Below are 17,872 nucleotides of genomic sequence, written 5' to 3'. Positions count from 1 at the left end.
ACTTCCACATTAACTGGTTAACCCTAGGAATCGTTGGTAGCTTCCAAAGCTTCTTGTAAATCCTTTGCATTCTCTCTCCAACTGTATTATTAATATTAGATTCTTCAAGCGATTTCCTATATGCTGATTTGACTGTAAATTTTTCATGCTTCTCCAGCATCCAATTTTACTTGTCTTCATATTGGAGGTGAACTGAGATTTTAAGAATCAGACTTGCAATCTCTGGCTCAAACAAGTTAAAAGTAAGACTTACATTCCAAGGGGCGGAATTAGCATCGAAGAGCTGATGCAGATATGAAAACTGAGAATAATTGGTGGCACCTTGCTTTGGAGTTGGAGGGTCAGATAAATTAGGAATCCACTTATGTTTCCAGATCAATATTTTCCTCCCATTTCCCATAGACCAGCAATTATACTTTAGAATAAATTTTGGCTCAGATGAGAAGCTCCTCCAAGACCAAGTTGTATCTCTTTTTTGAACAAGATTAAAGATTTGACCATCAGGGTAGTATTTGGCTTTTAGAGACCTAGCACATATTGAAGTATCATCTGAACATAGTTTCCAAGCTGATTTTGCTAAGAGATCTCTATTGAAGATATGCAAATCTCTAAACCCCAACCCTAATTCTTCTTTGGGTTTGTTTATACACATCCAGGTAATGATATGCTTGCCTTTATTAGACCTCTTGTTCCTCCAAAAAGCTTGTTGAGATGAGTTCATCTTGGATATAATAGTCTCTGGAAGTTTAAAAGTAGACATGTGATGGACAGGGATTGCGTTTGTGACATTTCTAACCATAACTGACCTGGATGCTTCTGACATATTAGTGGAACACCATCTCGATAGCCTGTTGTCCATCTTCTCTATTAAAGTGGAAAAAGGAACTTGCTTATTTATGCTAACTAAAAAAAGAAGACCTAAGTATTTCTCCTAATTAATATCCAATTGCCTAACCTGCATCAGTCCACTCAAGTATGGATAGGTTGAAGGTGTTACATTCCTGCTAAAATACACGACTGACTTTTGGAAGTTTATTTACTGACCAGAGCATTCAATAAACCTCTCAATTACTTCTAGAAGTTTTTGTGTTTGAGATAGATTAGCTTTACAAAAAAGTAAGCAATCATCCGCAAACAGTAAGTGACTAATTTTAGGCGCAGATTCTTAGATCTTCATACATGTCAGTTTCCTGGTGGATTCACAGTGAAAGAGATACCTTGAAAACGCCTCTATTGCAAGGATGAATATGTAAGGGGAAAGAGGATCCCCTTTCCTAATCCCTATTGTAGGCTTAAAATATTGTGTAGGAGAACTGTTGAACATAATTTCAATTTGAGTTGTGCTAATACACTGATGTATTAGTTGGCAGAATTTTCAATTGAAACCAAACTGCTTCAAAACGTCCAATAAGAAAACCCATTCTAACTCGTCGAAGGCTTTCTACATGTCCATCTTGAGAGCTATATGACCAGTTCTTCCTTTCTGTCTCTTCATGGCTTGAACTATCTCTTGGACTAGGCAGATATTTTCAGATATTAACCTACCAGGTACATACGCCGACACTGTTCTTCATGTAAGAAGAAAGGTTCCCCTTAACCAATTCACAGGGTGCTGAATATCCACTGGGTGTAAATAGTAGATAGGGCACCCCTTGGCAGCTGGCGCCCCTTATCAACTAGGTGCCCCTTATCCAAACTGAGAGTCCGAATAGCAAATATCCTCCGGGGTGCCCCGGGTAAATTTTCAAGTCGAATTTTCCCAAAATGTTTATTTCCCAAAAATACCTGCAAACACATAAAACACTGTAACAAGTACAAAATCGAGTACCAACAAAACAGAAAATTGAGGACAACTTAGATACAAAAGTTTGTCTATCAGGTTGTCTTTCCCAGTGATAGTGAATCCATGTGAAACCTCCCGCCATTGTGTTCCACCACCCACCTCTGAAAAGAGGTTTCTTCATACCGATATACACCCTCGCATTAATCATGGTGCCACGGTCTAGTCTGCAGTATTCTGGCTCAGTCCATATTTTTGTGTCTAACTCTTCTATAACTTCATCAAATACTTCAACAGAATGGTGTTCAGGAGATTCTTGAATTGAACACTCCACTCTTGGTGAGTGAAGGTCTAATCTTTCACAGCAATAGAAGGATTATATACTTATAGATTAAGATGTCTGATCTGTCCTAGCCCTGAACCTTTGTTACTGATTCAGTGGAAACCAGTACAAAGGTTCGGGGCTAGAAACATCGGCAAAAGATGGAGAAAATATATATCAAAAAATAAAAAAGATGATATTTAAACCCAAACCTCTAACTTTCCAAGAAAGCACGTTAATATTATTAACATGGTTTGATTAGTGATGGGGGAGGGAGGGGTAGTAGCAACATTAGGACTAGAAGAATTACCAGAAGTGAGAGGATTTGTAAGAGAAATTACCTGGTTGGTAGGAATAACACTACCATTAGGATGAGAAACTAGTAGAATCACCATTTGTTTGAACTTCTTGTGTCGCATTCAAATCCAAAGATGCAACCTCGTGAAGAGAAGTATTGGACATTATGATTTGTCAAGGATTGACCATCCGGTACATGCAAGTGACCATATAGGTTAACAAGTTGGTGTAAATGATCGGATCATTGATTGGTGGAAGGTGCTCGAGATTAGTAATTGGTGGGCACATGGTATTGTAATCAGGTTCGGAAGATTCCTGACTTTATGGATGGACAACAACAATACTAGCCGAAGTAGATTTAACGACGCGAGTACGTTTTCTTGCATTTGCACGAGGGTTAAGCTTCATCTTTGGATTAGTGAGAGCATCAAGTTCAGCTGCTAAGGTAACAATTTCTTTCCTATAAAGAGGAAGAGGACGAGATTGCATAGCTGCAGTCTTGAACCTTTTAATGGATGATTTTAGATCAAAAGAATGATTAGACTTTTGTTACGTAGAAGTAGTAGGTTTGGAGTCGTTGGCTTGTGAATAACAGGAAGACCATTCACCACAAAAACCACGACCTGATTTTTAATTTGACCCACTTCATGAATTTTCAAAACTAGAGATCTGCTGGTAAAAGGACCCATATTGAGTTTTCTATATATGGAGTTATCATCCAATGGTGAAGAAATATCCTGGACAATAACAACTTTCGCTTTTTCTCTGGAGCGATGAATTTCAATATCCTCTAACATAGCATTCGTACTAACGGGTTGAGTAGCCGGAGGGTTGGCTAAAGTTTCTATATATTCAGAGATAGAAGATACATGGACTGGTTGTGGTGGCATCCATATTGAGACATTAATTCTTTGAACTACACTTCTATGAGATGGAGATTGGCTAGATTCACTTGCTTGCTGAAACACTCTTGGTTTCACCAGGTACAAGTAATTTATTTGTGATCAATAATACGACAAGAGTAACAAAAGGATCTTAGCACCATAAAGTATCTTCATTATATTTTAAATGGCTCGATTCCGCCTCTAGTCACCAGAGGAATACCTGTAGGGAAATATTTTTGACCCGCAATCTTGACGCAAACTTTGACATTTTTCTTTAGAGGATGAATGCCATATGGGTATTTAGATTCAACCAATTCTCCCAGCTTGAAGGTTAGTTTCTTTAGATATTCAAACTCAGTACATTCCTTTGGAACATTACATAAAAACCATATAAGATCTTCTATAAAGGTAGTTTGACAATTGATTGGCCACCCTGAAGGAGGAACCACTCGAAGAATAATGAGGTAACCATAAGCATACCAAGGTCTTTGTTCATTCACTCTATTGAAGTCAACTTCAGCTAGAAACCGTATGAGAATCTTGTTCTCCAGAGCAGTAAAAGTAGTAATTGTATGGTTTTGAAGAAGAGGCCATTAGTTGCAAATATAACTCCTAACTGAAGAGGAACTAAGAACTCACTGCAAATATCACCAATCATACACCATTTCCAATTGTTATCATTTTCAGCAACCACAACTATTTTATCTATGAAAACAGGTTCACTAAAAGATAAATGGAGTTTGTTTGGTATGGTGAGCTTCTCAGACATTTGATTTGATAGGTCTTGAATTTCTTTGTTTGTGGAGGCTGGAGTTGCTGAGCTTGTTTATCTGTTGGGGAAGGATTTAATAGATATTGAGTACTTATCTGAGGAAGAATGATTAAAGATATATGGGAGAGACGGAATAAATAAGCAAATTAATAATATTTTTTTTTGATGAATGGTAGGGATGATGTATAGATTAGTGATGCCAGATAAATAATAATATATTTGGTCACATGTGCAAACATAGTGATATGTCACTTGGGTAAGCTGGACTATCTGAAGAGAAATAGACACACCATTCTTAAAAATATACTTACCACAGAGAGAACTAGAAAGGGGACACTAGCCAAGAGCATGTAATGGTATAATGGCAGAGTTCTTATGTGTGGTATGACAGCTGAATTTTTGGAGGGTAGCAGGTACTTGGCTACAAACAACATTTCTTTAGAGGTATTGAACATTGACCCTTGATGAAGCATGTGGTCAAATATGGGGAGTCCACATATATTTCCGATAAAGGCATATGACTATATCTTTAGTCTGGTAGGCTTAGTAGCAATGACAGAGATTCTTTTTGTAGCAGTAGTAGATTGATGCATGTCACACATGGTAGATGAACATTTATTACGGTTGTTTTTGTATGCCAAAATAATAGAACTGCTCAGGACAACAATAATAAATGTAGAAACATTAGGTAAAGAGGGAAATGGGTAGGGATATATTTTGGTAGTGTATGTGCTGAGTTGCATGATCTAGCCTGATGAATTTATGGTGTATATGCAATGAGGATGTGTAATATGGATAGGGTATTGAACAATCGCATAATGCATGAACCAGACCTGTAAACCGCAACAAACCATAATGCCTCTCAATAGGTGTTGCATTCTTTGAATCTGCAAGAAATCAATGAAGATTATTAGTGCTGCACTTAAGACCATGCAAGTAGGTAACCAACTAGGACTCCTCTTAACGACAGTGTCGTGGAAATATAAACGATATGAATGTCTAAATACTCTTTGAGAGTAGGTATAAACGAAGAGTAATGATGATCTTTGAAAATACATCTGGAAATGAATTAGCGTGGTCTTCCAAGAAACAGGACGATTAACCATGCGCCATGAGTGGGCATTTATGATTAATCTGCACGCTCTATAAAGGAGAAATAAAGAGATAATAACACGATTTGCACTAATTATACCCCAAATGGAAAGAGATTCTCCAGAGATTTGAAAATTTTTAGATGGCTGATTTAGGTAACAATGTAGTGAATGAAGATGTAAAAGATCAACAGATTGATTCACTAGAAATTCAGCATGCAAAGAGAGCCACTGAAGCATTATCAAGTTATGAGATTGATAGACTAATTTCTTTCGTGAATCAAGAGTTGTGTAGAAAGAGAGAGCATGAGGATGAGAAAGAGTGATGCACTAGGTGCACGTAAGGCGAGGGAAAGACAAGGAAGGAAAGATAACGACATTGGAGAAAAACCAAAAGTACAACAGAGAGTGAAGTGAAGAGAATGAATAGAAAAATGTTGAAGGAATTGAGAAGGAGGAAAGCAGCAAGTGAATCATAAACATATCCTGAGGAGGAAGCACGTGAAATGGAGAGGCAGAAGCGAGTGGAAGACATGATGTATCACTATTACCTTGCTGAAAAGAGGATGACCAGAATGTTTTCTCATACTATGTCAGAACCATTGAATGTGGATTATGACGGAGAGGAAATCCCTGGCTTGGATATCGATGGTAATCCAATTGCAAGGGAGGAGAGAAAGGATGAAGATGAAGATGGTGAAGAGACAAAAGATGATGATGAGGAAAACAAGGGTTATGGCCTCGTTGCTTCTCTAGTGGCCGTGACTTCTAATACGAGGAGGATGAGTTCGACAACAACAATGATGATGATCAGTGGTGATCATCAAGGAGGCATCAGAGGAACCTTTAGAGAAGGAATCTTGGAGATTAAGCCCGTAGAGATTTCTGGCACTTCTTCGTGAAAAATTGCAAGGGTTCAGGTGGTGCTTTGAGTTGCTGAGCTTGAGAAATGTAGTAAGTCTTTCTTTTTCCATCATCATGTGAATTTTATTCTTGTTTTTTGAAGTTATTTTGGAATCGGTTTATTGAGAAGGAGGAGTAATAGAAGACTGATTTTGGGATTTCTGATGCTAGTCAGCCAGAGATCTTAGTTTGGTAGTACAGTTTATGAAGTCATTGAGAAATAAGATGAACAGACGTCTGATTAAACTGTTGAGAAGATGAATTTGGGAAAAGCTTATGACGGGGAAATGCAAATTCAAAATTGTTGAAACAAAAATATGCTTACGTTATAATGACTGAGCAAAGCTAGATAGAATCTTTTGAAAATATTGCTCGCGGACAGAATGTCCAACAAGATTTCAACATGATTTTCCTTTAAACTTACTCCCTCCGTCCTCGATATATAGGCGGAAAAGTGAATTTCTCTTAGAATAAGAAATTTTATTGATTTCCTACATTTCCATCCTCTTTCCTGTTTTATCCTTTGTACAATTTCCAACATTAGAAACAAAACTTAATTATAGGTGTAACCAATGTAGTTAATATCGGATATCGGTTCATCTCGGCCGGGACCGATACACTGGTACGATTTTATATCGGGGATATTATCGTTGAAATATCGGTATAATATCGGTTCTAGATTTAGAGACTATAATTTTATATTAAACATTTTCTCCACACATTTTCGGATAAGATATAATAGATAACATCAATTTTATCAAAAAAACAAAAGAGTAACTTTAGTAACTTGCTTCGAGAGCTACATGCACCTCTACTACCACCTGGAAGACTTTCTTCGCCAAAATTACCCTTAAACTTTATAGAAAACGACCAATACCGTCTCATATCGGGAAATGTAGGAACATTTCGTATCGACCGATACGGCCGATATTTGACCGAAACGGCCGATATTCACCGATACGGCCGATATTATCGGGAGAATATCGTATCCCCGATATCCTTCTTATCGTATCGTTCTACGACGATATCCGAAATATCCCCGATATATCGGCCGATACGGCCGATATTGACTACATTGGTTGTAATTACCTATGATAAATAAGGATAATATATAAAAAAACTCATCTTGGAATTGAAAGTCCGCCTATATATAAGGGACGGAGAGGGTATATCTTTTTCTCAGTTATCTTTTACTTTGAATTATCTAAGCGTATGCTTACTTTTCAACATTGCGTTGGCTTGACCTCAATCTTCGTATTTCATTGCTATCAATTATCTACCGGTTTCTACTACTTACCCACCCTTTCGCTAGATATTTTTTCTTCCCTCTCCCCTTTTATTTACTAAGCAACATGTAATTTGCTCGCGTTATATACCCTTAAACTAGTACAGACTACAGAGAACCCCATTTGACAGACAGAAATGCGGTGATCTTGTCATTTTCGTACTCATGCAACTATAAAAGAAGAAAACAGGATTCGAGAATATGATCATTGATCTAACTTCTATATATAATGAATTTTATACATGATTTAAATTCAAGTTTCATGGTAACTGGATTCTTTCCTTTAAGAAAGAGCTCCAAAGCGGTTTGCTCGAAAGTATAATAGCCCTTCCACACTCAAATGCCGAATGTAATTAATATTTTTAGGAAAAATCAAAATAAAGTAACAGCCACTTCACCAGTAATCACCACAAGAACAAATCCCATCCTTGAAATGGTGGAATCTGCATCTGTCTCTGACTACTATCTCCCTATCAAAAATCTCTGAAATAAGCTTTATAGCAGAATGACAGTCAACACAAACACGCAAGTTTTTCACAATGCGTATCGTAGATCCTTTATCAGTAGCAATAAGCCCAAAGGCGATAGCTAACTTCTCACTGTGGTAGAATAATGCCCTCTCTTTCTCCTCATTTTCTACATCAAAGAACACCTCGGTGGTGGTCGCTATGTGACCTGCTGCTCTTAACCGCTTTGAGATCTCATCAATCATCTCGTAAATTTCATTCGATCTAGGATGGATCTTCTCCTCTACTCCAAACTCGTGAATTTCACCGTTGATCTCCATTGAACTACAGCCAGGAAGTTTACCAATCTTCTTTCTCTTCATCAAAACTCTCACCCTGGCTACATCATTCCATCTTCCAGCATTAGCATATATATTTGACATAGTTGTTAAATAACCTCCATCTTCATGATCTAGTTCAATCAAGTGCTTAGTTGCATACTCAGCTAGCTCAACATTACCATAGGTTTTGCATGAATTCAGTAAAGCACCCCAGACTCCGATATGAGGAACAAGTGGCATTTTTTGAATAAAATCATAAGCTTCATCCAACAACCCAGCACGGCCAAGGAGATCGACCATGCAACCATAATGCTCAAGTTTGGGTGTGATCCCAAACTGTTTTTGCATTTTCTCGAATCTATTTCGACCTTCATCTACCATCCCCGTGTGCGTACATGCACATAAAACTCCAATCATGGTAACTTCGTTGGGACGCACTTCTTCATCTAGCATTCGATAGAATAAGTCTAGCGCCTTCTTACTTTGCCCATTCATGGAGAAGCCCATTATCATTGCATTCCAGGTAACAACATCTCGATCAGACATCAAATCAAAAACCCGTTGAGCACTTTCCAAAGCTCCACATTTCGAATACATATCCACAAGAGCAGTACATAACATCACATTCAAACTGAATCCGTTTTTATCGATGTACCAATGTATCCATCTCCCTGTTTCCAAAGCCCCAACTTGGGCACAAGCAGAAAGAACACCCACTAAGGTCACCATATTAGGTTTCACATTCTGTATTTGCATCTCGTGAAAAAATGACATAGCATCGTTCACCCTCTTATTCTGAACAAACCCAGCAATAACTGAATTCCAAGAAACTACATCTTTCTCGGGCATCGACTCAAAGAACCGAAGAGCAACTTCAGTTTCGCAATGCTTTGCATAGCCACCTAACAACGTGTTACGCGTTAGTAAATCTTTAATAGGGGCTTCATCAAATAAAATCCTAGCAAGTTTCATGTTGCCGATTTTTACATACCCAGCAATCATTGTATTCCAAGCAACAACATCCTTAGTTGGCATTTCATCAAATATCCGTTGAGCCATTTTCATATCCGTACCAGACTGATTCACATAACCTGACATAATAGCAGTCCACGAAACTGCATCTCTAACAGGCATTTCATCGAACACCTTATGAGCAATTCTAACATCCCCACAGCTAACATAAAACTCGATCAAATTCGTCGCGACATAAATATCTTTCACCAAACAAGATTTCATCAGTTGCCCGTGAACCCATTTTCCTCTATGAATATCCTGTAAATTTGCACAAGCTCTAACAACAAATGGGTATGTAAAATGATCAGGTTGAATGTTTTCAGCTCTCATTTGACTAAAAAATGCAAGTGTTTTAATAGGTTCTTGGTTTTTCTGGAAGCCTCTAATCATGGTGTTCCAAACAAAAGTAGTAGGTTCATGCATTTGATCGAACAATTTGTTGGCGTAATCCATTGTACCCAAAGTAGAACAATGAGCAATGAAGTTTCCAACGGCGAAACTGCTTTGATGAAGACCAGTTCTGATAAGGTAGACATGAAGAGCTTTTAGAAATTTGGTGGAGACTTTCGTTGGGTTTTTCAAATAAATTAGTGCTTGTTGCCTTTGCACTCGTTCCAACTCTTCCAGTGACTTTAAAAAACCCATCCATTTGAAGTTTTATCAAATGTTCGATCTTCACGGTTTTAACTTCAAAAGTCGATTCTGTGACTGGGTAACCGGGTATGGTCCCTTAATTCGGCCTGTTAATGAAACGGTTAACCCGACCCATACAAGTCGTTTTAGTCAAATTACAGGCCTATGAGCCTCCATGGATTTATTGTCTATACTGGCACAGAGCCAATGATAGTAGTATATGAAACCTTCAAATTTATCTTTTTGATGGAATGCCAAAATGAAGATGAGATTGTTGGGAGTTTTGGATAAACTCAAAGCTACTGAATTGGTCATGGGTTTGTAGTAAGTCAATAGGTTTCATAACTTTATTCAGTTGGTGGTCTACTGTTGCCCTTGTAAATAGCTGGCCAACGTTCCCTTGTTACTGGAGTTTAAGCAGGATATTATGCTGTTTTACTGCCTGACAATTTACATGGCGATTCGGAAAACATCCAAGGGTTGGAGATCCTATACACGAACTGTGTAAGCAATTTAAGTAGACAAAAAACAAGTTCGGTAGCCGTTCAGTGTGTGGAGATCAGTAATGATGTAGGAGTACAAGTTCTGGGCAACTGAACTGTATCACGAAGGAAGTAAACTGGAAAAGAAAAAACAAAAACAGAAAGAAGAATACTCTAGAAATGAGTCTGATGACCTAAGCAATATCTGATTTCCAAAATCACATTGAAGCCTTATCAGTTCCTTCTTATTCCATCAATTGAAGTTGAGTTTCACAGTGGTGTAATCTACTGTGTAAAAGATGTTACAACGGGATTCTGTCATTACAATTGTAAGAATGCAGAAGAAAGAATCAAAGTGCAATGTCCATAATCTGGGAGATAACATACTTTTCATTTCGAAAGTCACAGAAGCATATGCCTCCCTACATCAATTTTTGCCGTAGATTTTTTCTCCTCTGTCTGACCAAGTAAATGCGGCCATAGACCCATTGTCTACTAGGTTTCGTAACAGTTTGCTGCACAAATATTCATTTCAAACATATGTGAGAAGCAAAATCAAGACGCGATGAAGGATATGTACCCTTTTACACTCGGGAAGTAATCATGATAGCAGGTGTAAGAACAACATTACCACAACTTTAGTGCGGAATTCTAGAGAGCTCTCGCATACATGACAATCTGCTTTGTGGTGTGTTTTATTTGATTGGTCCGCACGCACAAATGCAAATACCTGAGAAGAAAATATTAACTGAAGTCATACTTGAAGGGATGTAACTGCATGTATGCTTTGAAGACAATGATCTGTGAAATGTAACCAAGCAAATGAAGCTAGGACTATAGCCAAACAAAGAGTGTGAGGAATCGCTTTTGTCAGGTGAAAGAAAAAGATTGCTGGCCAAAAAATAGGAAAAGAACTTATATCACAATTGATAAAATCTGTAGTTAATCAGGGGTTACCTCCTCCCCACAACTTGGGCAAGAGCCCTTTAATGCCACCAAGTCATTCCTCCACAGTCGCTGAAGTGCTGCAACTGCAAATGAAAACAATCGTGCCACATTGCTTATGAAGTCCACTTAATGTTAAGGGAGAAGATAGTGTTCTGTTTACTACAAGTATCAGGCTTGAAGAATAACATAGTACAAGGGTAAGAGAAAATTGAATAGAAATTGTTACCAGAAGCTGATGCTATTGGATAACCAATCAATAATCCCATTGCCACGAAAAGAAAGTTGTTCAGCATTGAAAGAGACTCAAATGGAGACGCCATGCCGTATGAAGAGAGTCTAGAATCGAAAGTGTCCCGATAAGCCAGACCAACCGTGTAAAACGTAGGTAAAAGAAGGGAGAAACTGCCAAATGAGAGTAACAAGATCCATACGCTTGCTAACACTAAAACCTGGGAAGGATCTTCCTGCCCTACACAAATTCATTTTCAATTTTGAACAAGTGCTTCTATAATTAAGCATACGAATGAAAAATCTTGGACGACCATACAAACTAATGGGACATGGGTTTCAGTGTAATTCGATGTAGGAAATCGAATTCATCAAATTTTTGCCTACACTAGGAATTGGATAAGACCAGTTTAGCCATAAACGTGAGTTCCATTGCCATATCTAAAGGAGAATTACCTCAGCATCAGCATACGTCGATTGCCGCCTTAGACTGCAACGGGGATACTTCACGACATATTTTGAACCATAAGACCTCAATTTTAGCTGTTTACAAGAATTTAACTAATTAATCAATGAGCTTCACAATATCAACAATACCACACCCGAAGATTAAATCTCTAAATGAATTTAGTTAGTTACCTCTACTTTATCAAACATATCATCTATAATCAATGGTTTCCCACTATAATATGCATCTCGTGCCTGATTCACACCCAAATAGTAACCCAAATTAGTACCCAGAGAATTATTTTCAATTCATGAATAACTGATGTGATAAAGATATACTTACTTGCCGATAAAGGGCTTCAAGAGTTTCTTTACTAGCAGTCTCAATAGGACCAACAAAGATACAAGAAGGTGCAGAATCGGAAAGGGTAAGCTCTGAATGTGCGCTTCTCTCACTAAATGCGTTTTTTTTCGTGGGGATTCTAACAGAGAAAGGAGTTCCTACTAATGAACCTCTAGTCCTACTGTTGTTTTTAGAGATAGAAAGTTCATGAGTTTGATATGTTAATGGTGGAGAAGAGGTGGTGCTTGTGCTCCCCATGAACTCTCAATGTGGTCAGATGTTGCTATTGGTGGTGGTGGTGGTGGTATTGCAGAAGGGAAAGGTACCACAAAGAAAATCATGGCACTAACAATAGTTTGAGGCAGTTGAAGACTTGTGTTAAACTTGCTCAACCACACAAAAGAAAGCTAGTGTTGAATTTTTGGGACAAAATTGCCCTTTAATCTGGTACACGTGGACACTGTACTGGCCTTGAACTTGAATGTTTTGTCCAAACGAAGTGGCATAAGATTTTAGTTGGACAAAAATATCTCCAATTAACTTGGCGTTATGTGATTGATAATTCAAGATTTGTTGTATGTTTATCGATTCAATCTTCAATCACTTCACGTAAGAGAGATAGAGTGCCTTCTTATTAATCCCGGCTAGTTTCGATAACTCACTGGGGCTTAAATCCCGTGAATCACATCCGGAGAGACAGTCATGATGAGTCCCATGGCGGGTGAAAAGCACCCTTTTTCTACAGGTGGGTTCAAGGGTTGTTTCTCTCCCGATGGATTTTTCGGAAAAATATCCCCATGTGTCTAGCACTTCCGGGCGAGTTTGAGGTCTACTGTGTTCATTTGGCGCCCATAAATTTCTTCAACCAACCTAGAAAAAGAGATATGGGGTGTTTAAAATATGGTAAAATATGAAATTACTCTCTAAAAAAAACCTTAATCATTCTAAACCAAATACAAATACAAAATCATAATCACTCAATTAACAAATACAAAAATCTTTAATCAAACTCAAAGTTTTTTTCGATTTCCATCAAAATCAAAAAGTAAAACCTAATCAATCACAAACATAAATTGAATTTTCATTCTTTTTGGGTTTTGAAAGAAAATTCGAAAACAAAAAAATTCAAAAAATTGAGTTAAATCCATTTAATCCGTTCCTTTTAAGAGAAACTCAACAATGATTTAACCATGAATTTCTGAAATTTCTTCATCAATTCTTTTGAAAATCAATCCAGAATCGGTTTATATGTGCATTAGCGTAAACCGACTGTAGTGGGTGTTACCAGGAATCAGTTTTTGTTGTACACAGATAAACCGATTCTGGGTTTAAATTTGGATTTGTAGAGAAATCAAGAATCGGTCTTTATGTGCCTTATATATAAACCGATTATGAGAAATACCAAATTTTATGTATGTTTTTTTGTTGCTAGAATCAGATTATGTGAAAGACCACATAAACCGATTATATATTTCATATAAAGACCGATTATGGTTAACCCACTTCTTTAACTCGAGTATATATATATGGAGTATAATGAATGTTAGTTTTATTTGATGTTTAACAACACATAATTTACCGATCAAAAAGAAAAAAGTTACCCAGAATCGGTTTATCTTCATGTCCATATAAACCGATTCTGGATAATCGGTTGATCTTCATGTCCATATAAATCGATTTTGGGTAAAGCAAATTTCAAAAAATTTATGTGTTTTTGAAGTTACAATCAGTTGATACCAATGTCAACATAATCCGATTCTGGGTTGGTGTTCTAAAAAAAATCCAAATTTTTAAATTTTTTCATGTTAAATTAACGCTAATTAATCAGGGACAAATGAACCATTAACTAAAATAATTTGATAAAGAGTTTCTAGAGATTACTTCTTAATGACCCTTTTTATTTTTTAGTACCAGGCCCCAAATAATCACAATAGGCTCCAAATTACCCAGGTTATTAATATAAATTCTACTTCATTTTTTTCTTCGATTGACAAAGAATTTGGTGCTGACAAGTTTCGAACTCATATCACTGGTATCATTACCCAGTCATTACCCGGGAGGATATTAGTCCAAAATTTAGGAAAGAAACAGAAGAAGAAAAATTTTCTTCGCAGGGCCACTTTTAGAGCATGATTCCTTTCGCTACAGTGTGGAACCTTTTCATTAACCTCATTGCCCCTGTATAAACATCCTAGAATTAGGGTTTCAGAATCACCTTTTGTGTCTCATATATAAATTTTGGTGTTTTTTGGATTTCTTCTTGCCGTCTGGAAGAACAGTAATAGAAATTGTAGAGAATGGCTATGAGAGCAATTTTTAACAAGATATCTCATTTCTCTTCTAATACTCTATCATTAGGTTTCATAGAAGGAACCCTAAGGATTCGTCGTTCCTTTTGGTGTTCAAGATTCCGACCAACTACTAGAATATTTGCCACTAAGGTCCGATTTTTTTTGCCTTCCCCCCTTATAATCTTTTTATATTTTTTTGTTAAATTTTTTGTGTTATTTAGTTGATCGAACGTTTTATTTTTAAGGAGGAGGAGGATGAATTCAATGCATTGAAGTATTATAGATATCTGGAAACGAACATACCGAATGATGAGTTTTCCGATATGATTTTTGATTCCATGTATGAATCCTGTCGATATGATCTGCCGGATGGTTATCGTCCTTCAAAAGTTGTCGAGGACCTTATACAAAAAGAGGCAGAAGATGGTGAACGACAAAGAACTTATGAGGAAGAGCTTGAAAATGAAAGACTTTAGGAAGAGGTTGCCCAATCGCTCCGTTATAGATAAGGTATTGTCTTCAATCGATGAGCTTATTCCCTGTCATCATCTATTAACATAAACGCTTGTACCTAGCCTCACTGCCTCAGTTTAACTGAGGATTAGATGACATCTCCTCTATATCAAAGAAGTCTAATTGTGTAAAACCTTAATTAGGATGTCCATGACATGTAGTTTCTTTTGTCACTGCTTTCATGTATGTTGGTCTTGTTTTATCCTGTGTTCCCCAAGTGTCGCAACGTTTAAAATTTCATGGTTAATTTGGGGCCTATCCCATTTCATTTGGGCCTAATATTACAGAACAAAAAAGGTCACTAAAAAGTAAAAAAGATGACCCCTTATCCAACTATTTTACATAATGACTAATTTACCCCTGATTAATTAGTGTTAGTCGGATGATTAATTGATATTTAGTCAAATTAAATTAGAAATAAACTAATCTTGATTCATCATCAAAACATGATTTATTTATTTATTTTTGAAAAAAAATCAAACCAGAATCGGTTTATGTTCATGCCCTCTTAGACCGATTCTAAGATTCGGTTTATAAGGCATAGAACATAAACCGATTGTAAAATATAAAAGTTTTTCTGTGATTTTTTTCCGCCATAATCGGTTTATGTTAATGCCCACATAAACCGATTGTAAATCTGGGCATTTCATGAAACTGTTTTGCTCACAACTTTTTCGTCCGATGTCAGAATGATCTCATTTTTTTTGCGGTCAATTCATATTTCATGCTCTATAATATAAAGTTAAAAATTTCAAGATTTGTGCAACAATTCAAACATGGCTAATGAATCGCTTGATGTGTGCATCAACATAAACCGATTGTGCTTGATGTTCACCATATTAACCCTGGAATCGGTTTATGTAGGTGTACCATATCTGCCGATTTTGGAGAACATCAATAACAATTGGTTTATGTGGACTCTTAAATAATCCGATTACGGCATAGCGGTTAAGGAATCAAAGGTTGTACAATCGGGTTATATGGATATACATATAATACGATTCTAACAAAAAAACATACAGAAAAAACGGTTATCTCTTCCATACCAGAATCGGGCTATGTGGGCACTAACGTAGGCCGAAACATAAAACACATCCAAGATAATCCATCTTTATGGGCATGAACATAAACCATTTCTATATGCAATCGGTTCACAAGTACACTAACGTATACCGATTCTGGTAAGCCCAAAATATTTTGATTTAAAAAAAAAACGAATTTTGAGTGATTGCATATTGCTATAGAGGATCGGGTTTGTTAGAAAAGTACTTGATTCGTGCCATTTTAGGGGAGAAGAAGAGAAGAAGAATCGGTTAGAAGTAAAGATGGAGATGGAAATGAATTTGAATTTGATTTTGATTTAAGTTTTTAGTTATATGATTTTGGTTTTAGTTTTTAATTTTGTTATTAGGATTTAATGGGGATACATTTATAGTTTTGGTATTTAATAGAGGATAAATTGGTATTTTTATCTCTTAATAATCTTTTTTCTCCTGTAGCAGCAGCCCTAGTTAAATGGGATAGGCCCAATTAAGCCAGGTAAAATTTACTTAGCACTGAACTTTTGATCCCCATATCATCTTTGCAGTAAAATGTACAAATGTCTGTTGTGTTTTTTTGACTGAGTACCTATATTTTCAAATTTACCAGCTATTAAAAGAATACTAATATAAAAAGCGTAAGGGAAAGCATTTAAGCTTTTAGAAATGAATGTTATCTGTTAATCACAATGAATTTGTTGTTCCTTCTCACAGGAGTAAAAAATAAATCACTGATAGGAGATCCTGGGTGTTAGAGATCTTACCTCATATTCTTCTAGATAGGGGATGCATAAGCCGAGCAGTCGTCTGATTGGTATCATACTTCCTCTCCTTCGTTGAACTATTACAATGCGCGAATAAAAACAGTCTGCGAATGAGAACTACCTAACTAATAAACTTCACAACAGTCTCTAGAAAGCATATTACTGAAAAAAAAAGAAGAAAATAATTGTCTTCTTTCTTTCTACCTTGTTCTTTAAATTCTCTCGTATCTTGGACCTGCAACAAAATAAGAAAGAACCAAAAATGCATGAGATTACATTATAGGAATTAAAAAGGGAAATCTTGAAGACAAACTGAACCAAATGATACAGTTCAAGAATGTCCTTGAGATCAACAAGAACCATGAGTGGCATGTAACAACTTCAAAGATATTTTGGTCTATTCAAGATGTTAAATGCATTCTTCAGAATTTAAATCCCAACAAAACTTGTGTGGATAGATCACCTTTTAGTTGATAGAAAAAATAACTTACTTTCCTTTCTCCTTGTTTGTGTCATCAGTTTATTAGTCCCTTGGTCGCACGCAATTAAGGATTTGGCTTCAAAAGGTCCAATCACCACTGCATTTACTTATTCTAGCAGGCAGGTTTACACATAACCATTGACAGTTCTGTTTTTAGTTGGTACTCAGTTTTGTTTATTAAAGTTTCATATACGAATTTCAATCTTCGTTTGGTTTGTTTTATCACAAAGTTATAGTGATAAACTCTGAAGATGTTAGGGTTACTGAAGTCTAGGTCATCATGGCAGTGTAAAAACCTCTGTTGCATCGTAGATATCCTGTGAAGTACCAACTTCAGAATTGGATGAGCTTCATGTTTATATATTTATATAGGAAACAGTTAGTCTGTTAGTGCTTAAATTCAAAGTATGATCTACAGTTTGACCATCGGGCCTATTTCTTAGGGCCCTTGTTTTGACGCACGGGCATGTTCTCTTCACTTGTTACTAGGCATGAATGACCGGAGTTTTTGATTTATTTCTGGTATGTATTTTTCTTTTTTGCTAGGAAAAGATAGTATGTTTTCTT

At 36.6% G+C, this 17,872-nt stretch overlaps 3 protein-coding genes across 6 annotated transcripts; 1 reads left to right on the top strand and 2 right to left on the bottom strand.

Annotated features, from left to right (window-relative positions):
* Positions 1–7,526: 7,526 nt before the first annotated feature.
* LOC113298796 (pentatricopeptide repeat-containing protein At1g08070, chloroplastic-like) lies at positions 7,527–10,143 on the bottom strand. The gene has a single exon (XM_026547626.1). It carries the CDS (start codon positions 9,778–9,780, stop codon positions 7,729–7,731), a length of 2,052 nt encoding a protein of 683 aa, XP_026403411.1. The 5' UTR covers positions 9,781–10,143; the 3' UTR covers positions 7,527–7,728.
* A 117-nt stretch (positions 10,144–10,260) lies between these two features.
* LOC113298797 lies at positions 10,261–12,590 on the bottom strand. 3 transcript variants are annotated; one of them, XM_026547628.1, is made up of 8 exons: positions 12,217–12,590; positions 12,066–12,128; positions 11,883–11,969; positions 11,425–11,662; positions 11,208–11,281; positions 10,882–10,980; positions 10,638–10,765; positions 10,261–10,538 (listed from the first exon to the last, which is right to left on the bottom strand). In XM_026547628.1, the coding sequence occupies exons 1-7, from the start codon at positions 12,472–12,474 to the stop codon at positions 10,673–10,675; spliced, it is 912 nt and encodes a 303-aa protein (XP_026403413.1). In that variant the 5' UTR covers positions 12,475–12,590; the 3' UTR covers positions 10,261–10,538; positions 10,638–10,672. The 3 variants fall into 3 exon arrangements, with proteins under 3 accessions (XP_026403413.1, XP_026403414.1, XP_026403412.1); XM_026547629.1 differs by having other exon boundaries at positions 10,261–10,535; XM_026547627.1 differs by having other exon boundaries at positions 10,457–10,765.
* Positions 12,591–14,171: 1,581 nt separating this feature from the next.
* LOC113298799 lies at positions 14,172–17,026 on the top strand. Of its 2 annotated transcripts, XR_003334392.1 has the most exons (4): positions 14,172–14,657; positions 14,753–15,017; positions 16,523–16,559; positions 16,775–17,026. XR_003334392.1 is itself a non-coding variant. In XM_026547630.1 (2 exons), exons 1-2 carry the CDS (start codon positions 14,514–14,516, stop codon positions 14,981–14,983), a joined length of 375 nt encoding a protein of 124 aa, XP_026403415.1. In that variant the 5' UTR covers positions 14,172–14,513; the 3' UTR covers positions 14,984–15,289. The 2 variants fall into 2 exon arrangements, 1 of the variants encoding a protein (XP_026403415.1); XM_026547630.1 differs by lacking the exons at positions 16,523–16,559; positions 16,775–17,026 and having other exon boundaries at positions 14,753–15,289.
* The last annotated feature ends 846 nt before the right edge of the window (positions 17,027–17,872 follow it).

The sequence above is a fragment of the Papaver somniferum genome, chromosome 7, assembly GCF_003573695.1.
Source record: "Papaver somniferum cultivar HN1 chromosome 7, ASM357369v1, whole genome shotgun sequence".
Classification (NCBI taxonomy): Eukaryota; Viridiplantae; Streptophyta; class Magnoliopsida; order Ranunculales; family Papaveraceae; genus Papaver; species Papaver somniferum.
Note: the sequence above shows the minus strand (reverse complement) of the source record. Positions and strands in the feature narration are given on the sequence as shown.

Excerpts from the sequence above, each read along its gene's own strand:
- LOC113298796 (XM_026547626.1), bottom strand. The coding sequence starts at position 9,780 with ATGGGTTTTTTAAAGTCACTGGAAGAGTTGGAACGAGTGCAAAGGCAA.
- LOC113298799 (XM_026547630.1), top strand. The coding sequence starts at position 14,514 with ATGGCTATGAGAGCAATTTTTAACAAGATATCTCATTTCTCTTCTAAT. Across the intron at positions 14,658-14,752 it reads CTAGAATATTTGCCACTAAG|GAGGAGGAGGATGAATTCAA; the intron begins GTCCGATTTTTT and ends TTTATTTTTAAG.
- LOC113298797 (XM_026547628.1), bottom strand. The coding sequence starts at position 12,474 with ATGGGGAGCACAAGCACCACCTCTTCTCCACCATTAACATATCAAACT. Across the intron at positions 11,970-12,065 it reads ATATGTTTGATAAAGTAGAG|CTAAAATTGAGGTCTTATGG; the intron begins GTAACTAACTAA and ends TCTTGTAAACAG. Across the intron at positions 10,766-10,881 it reads AATTCCGCACTAAAGTTGTG|CAAACTGTTACGAAACCTAG; the intron begins GTAATGTTGTTC and ends ATATTTGTGCAG.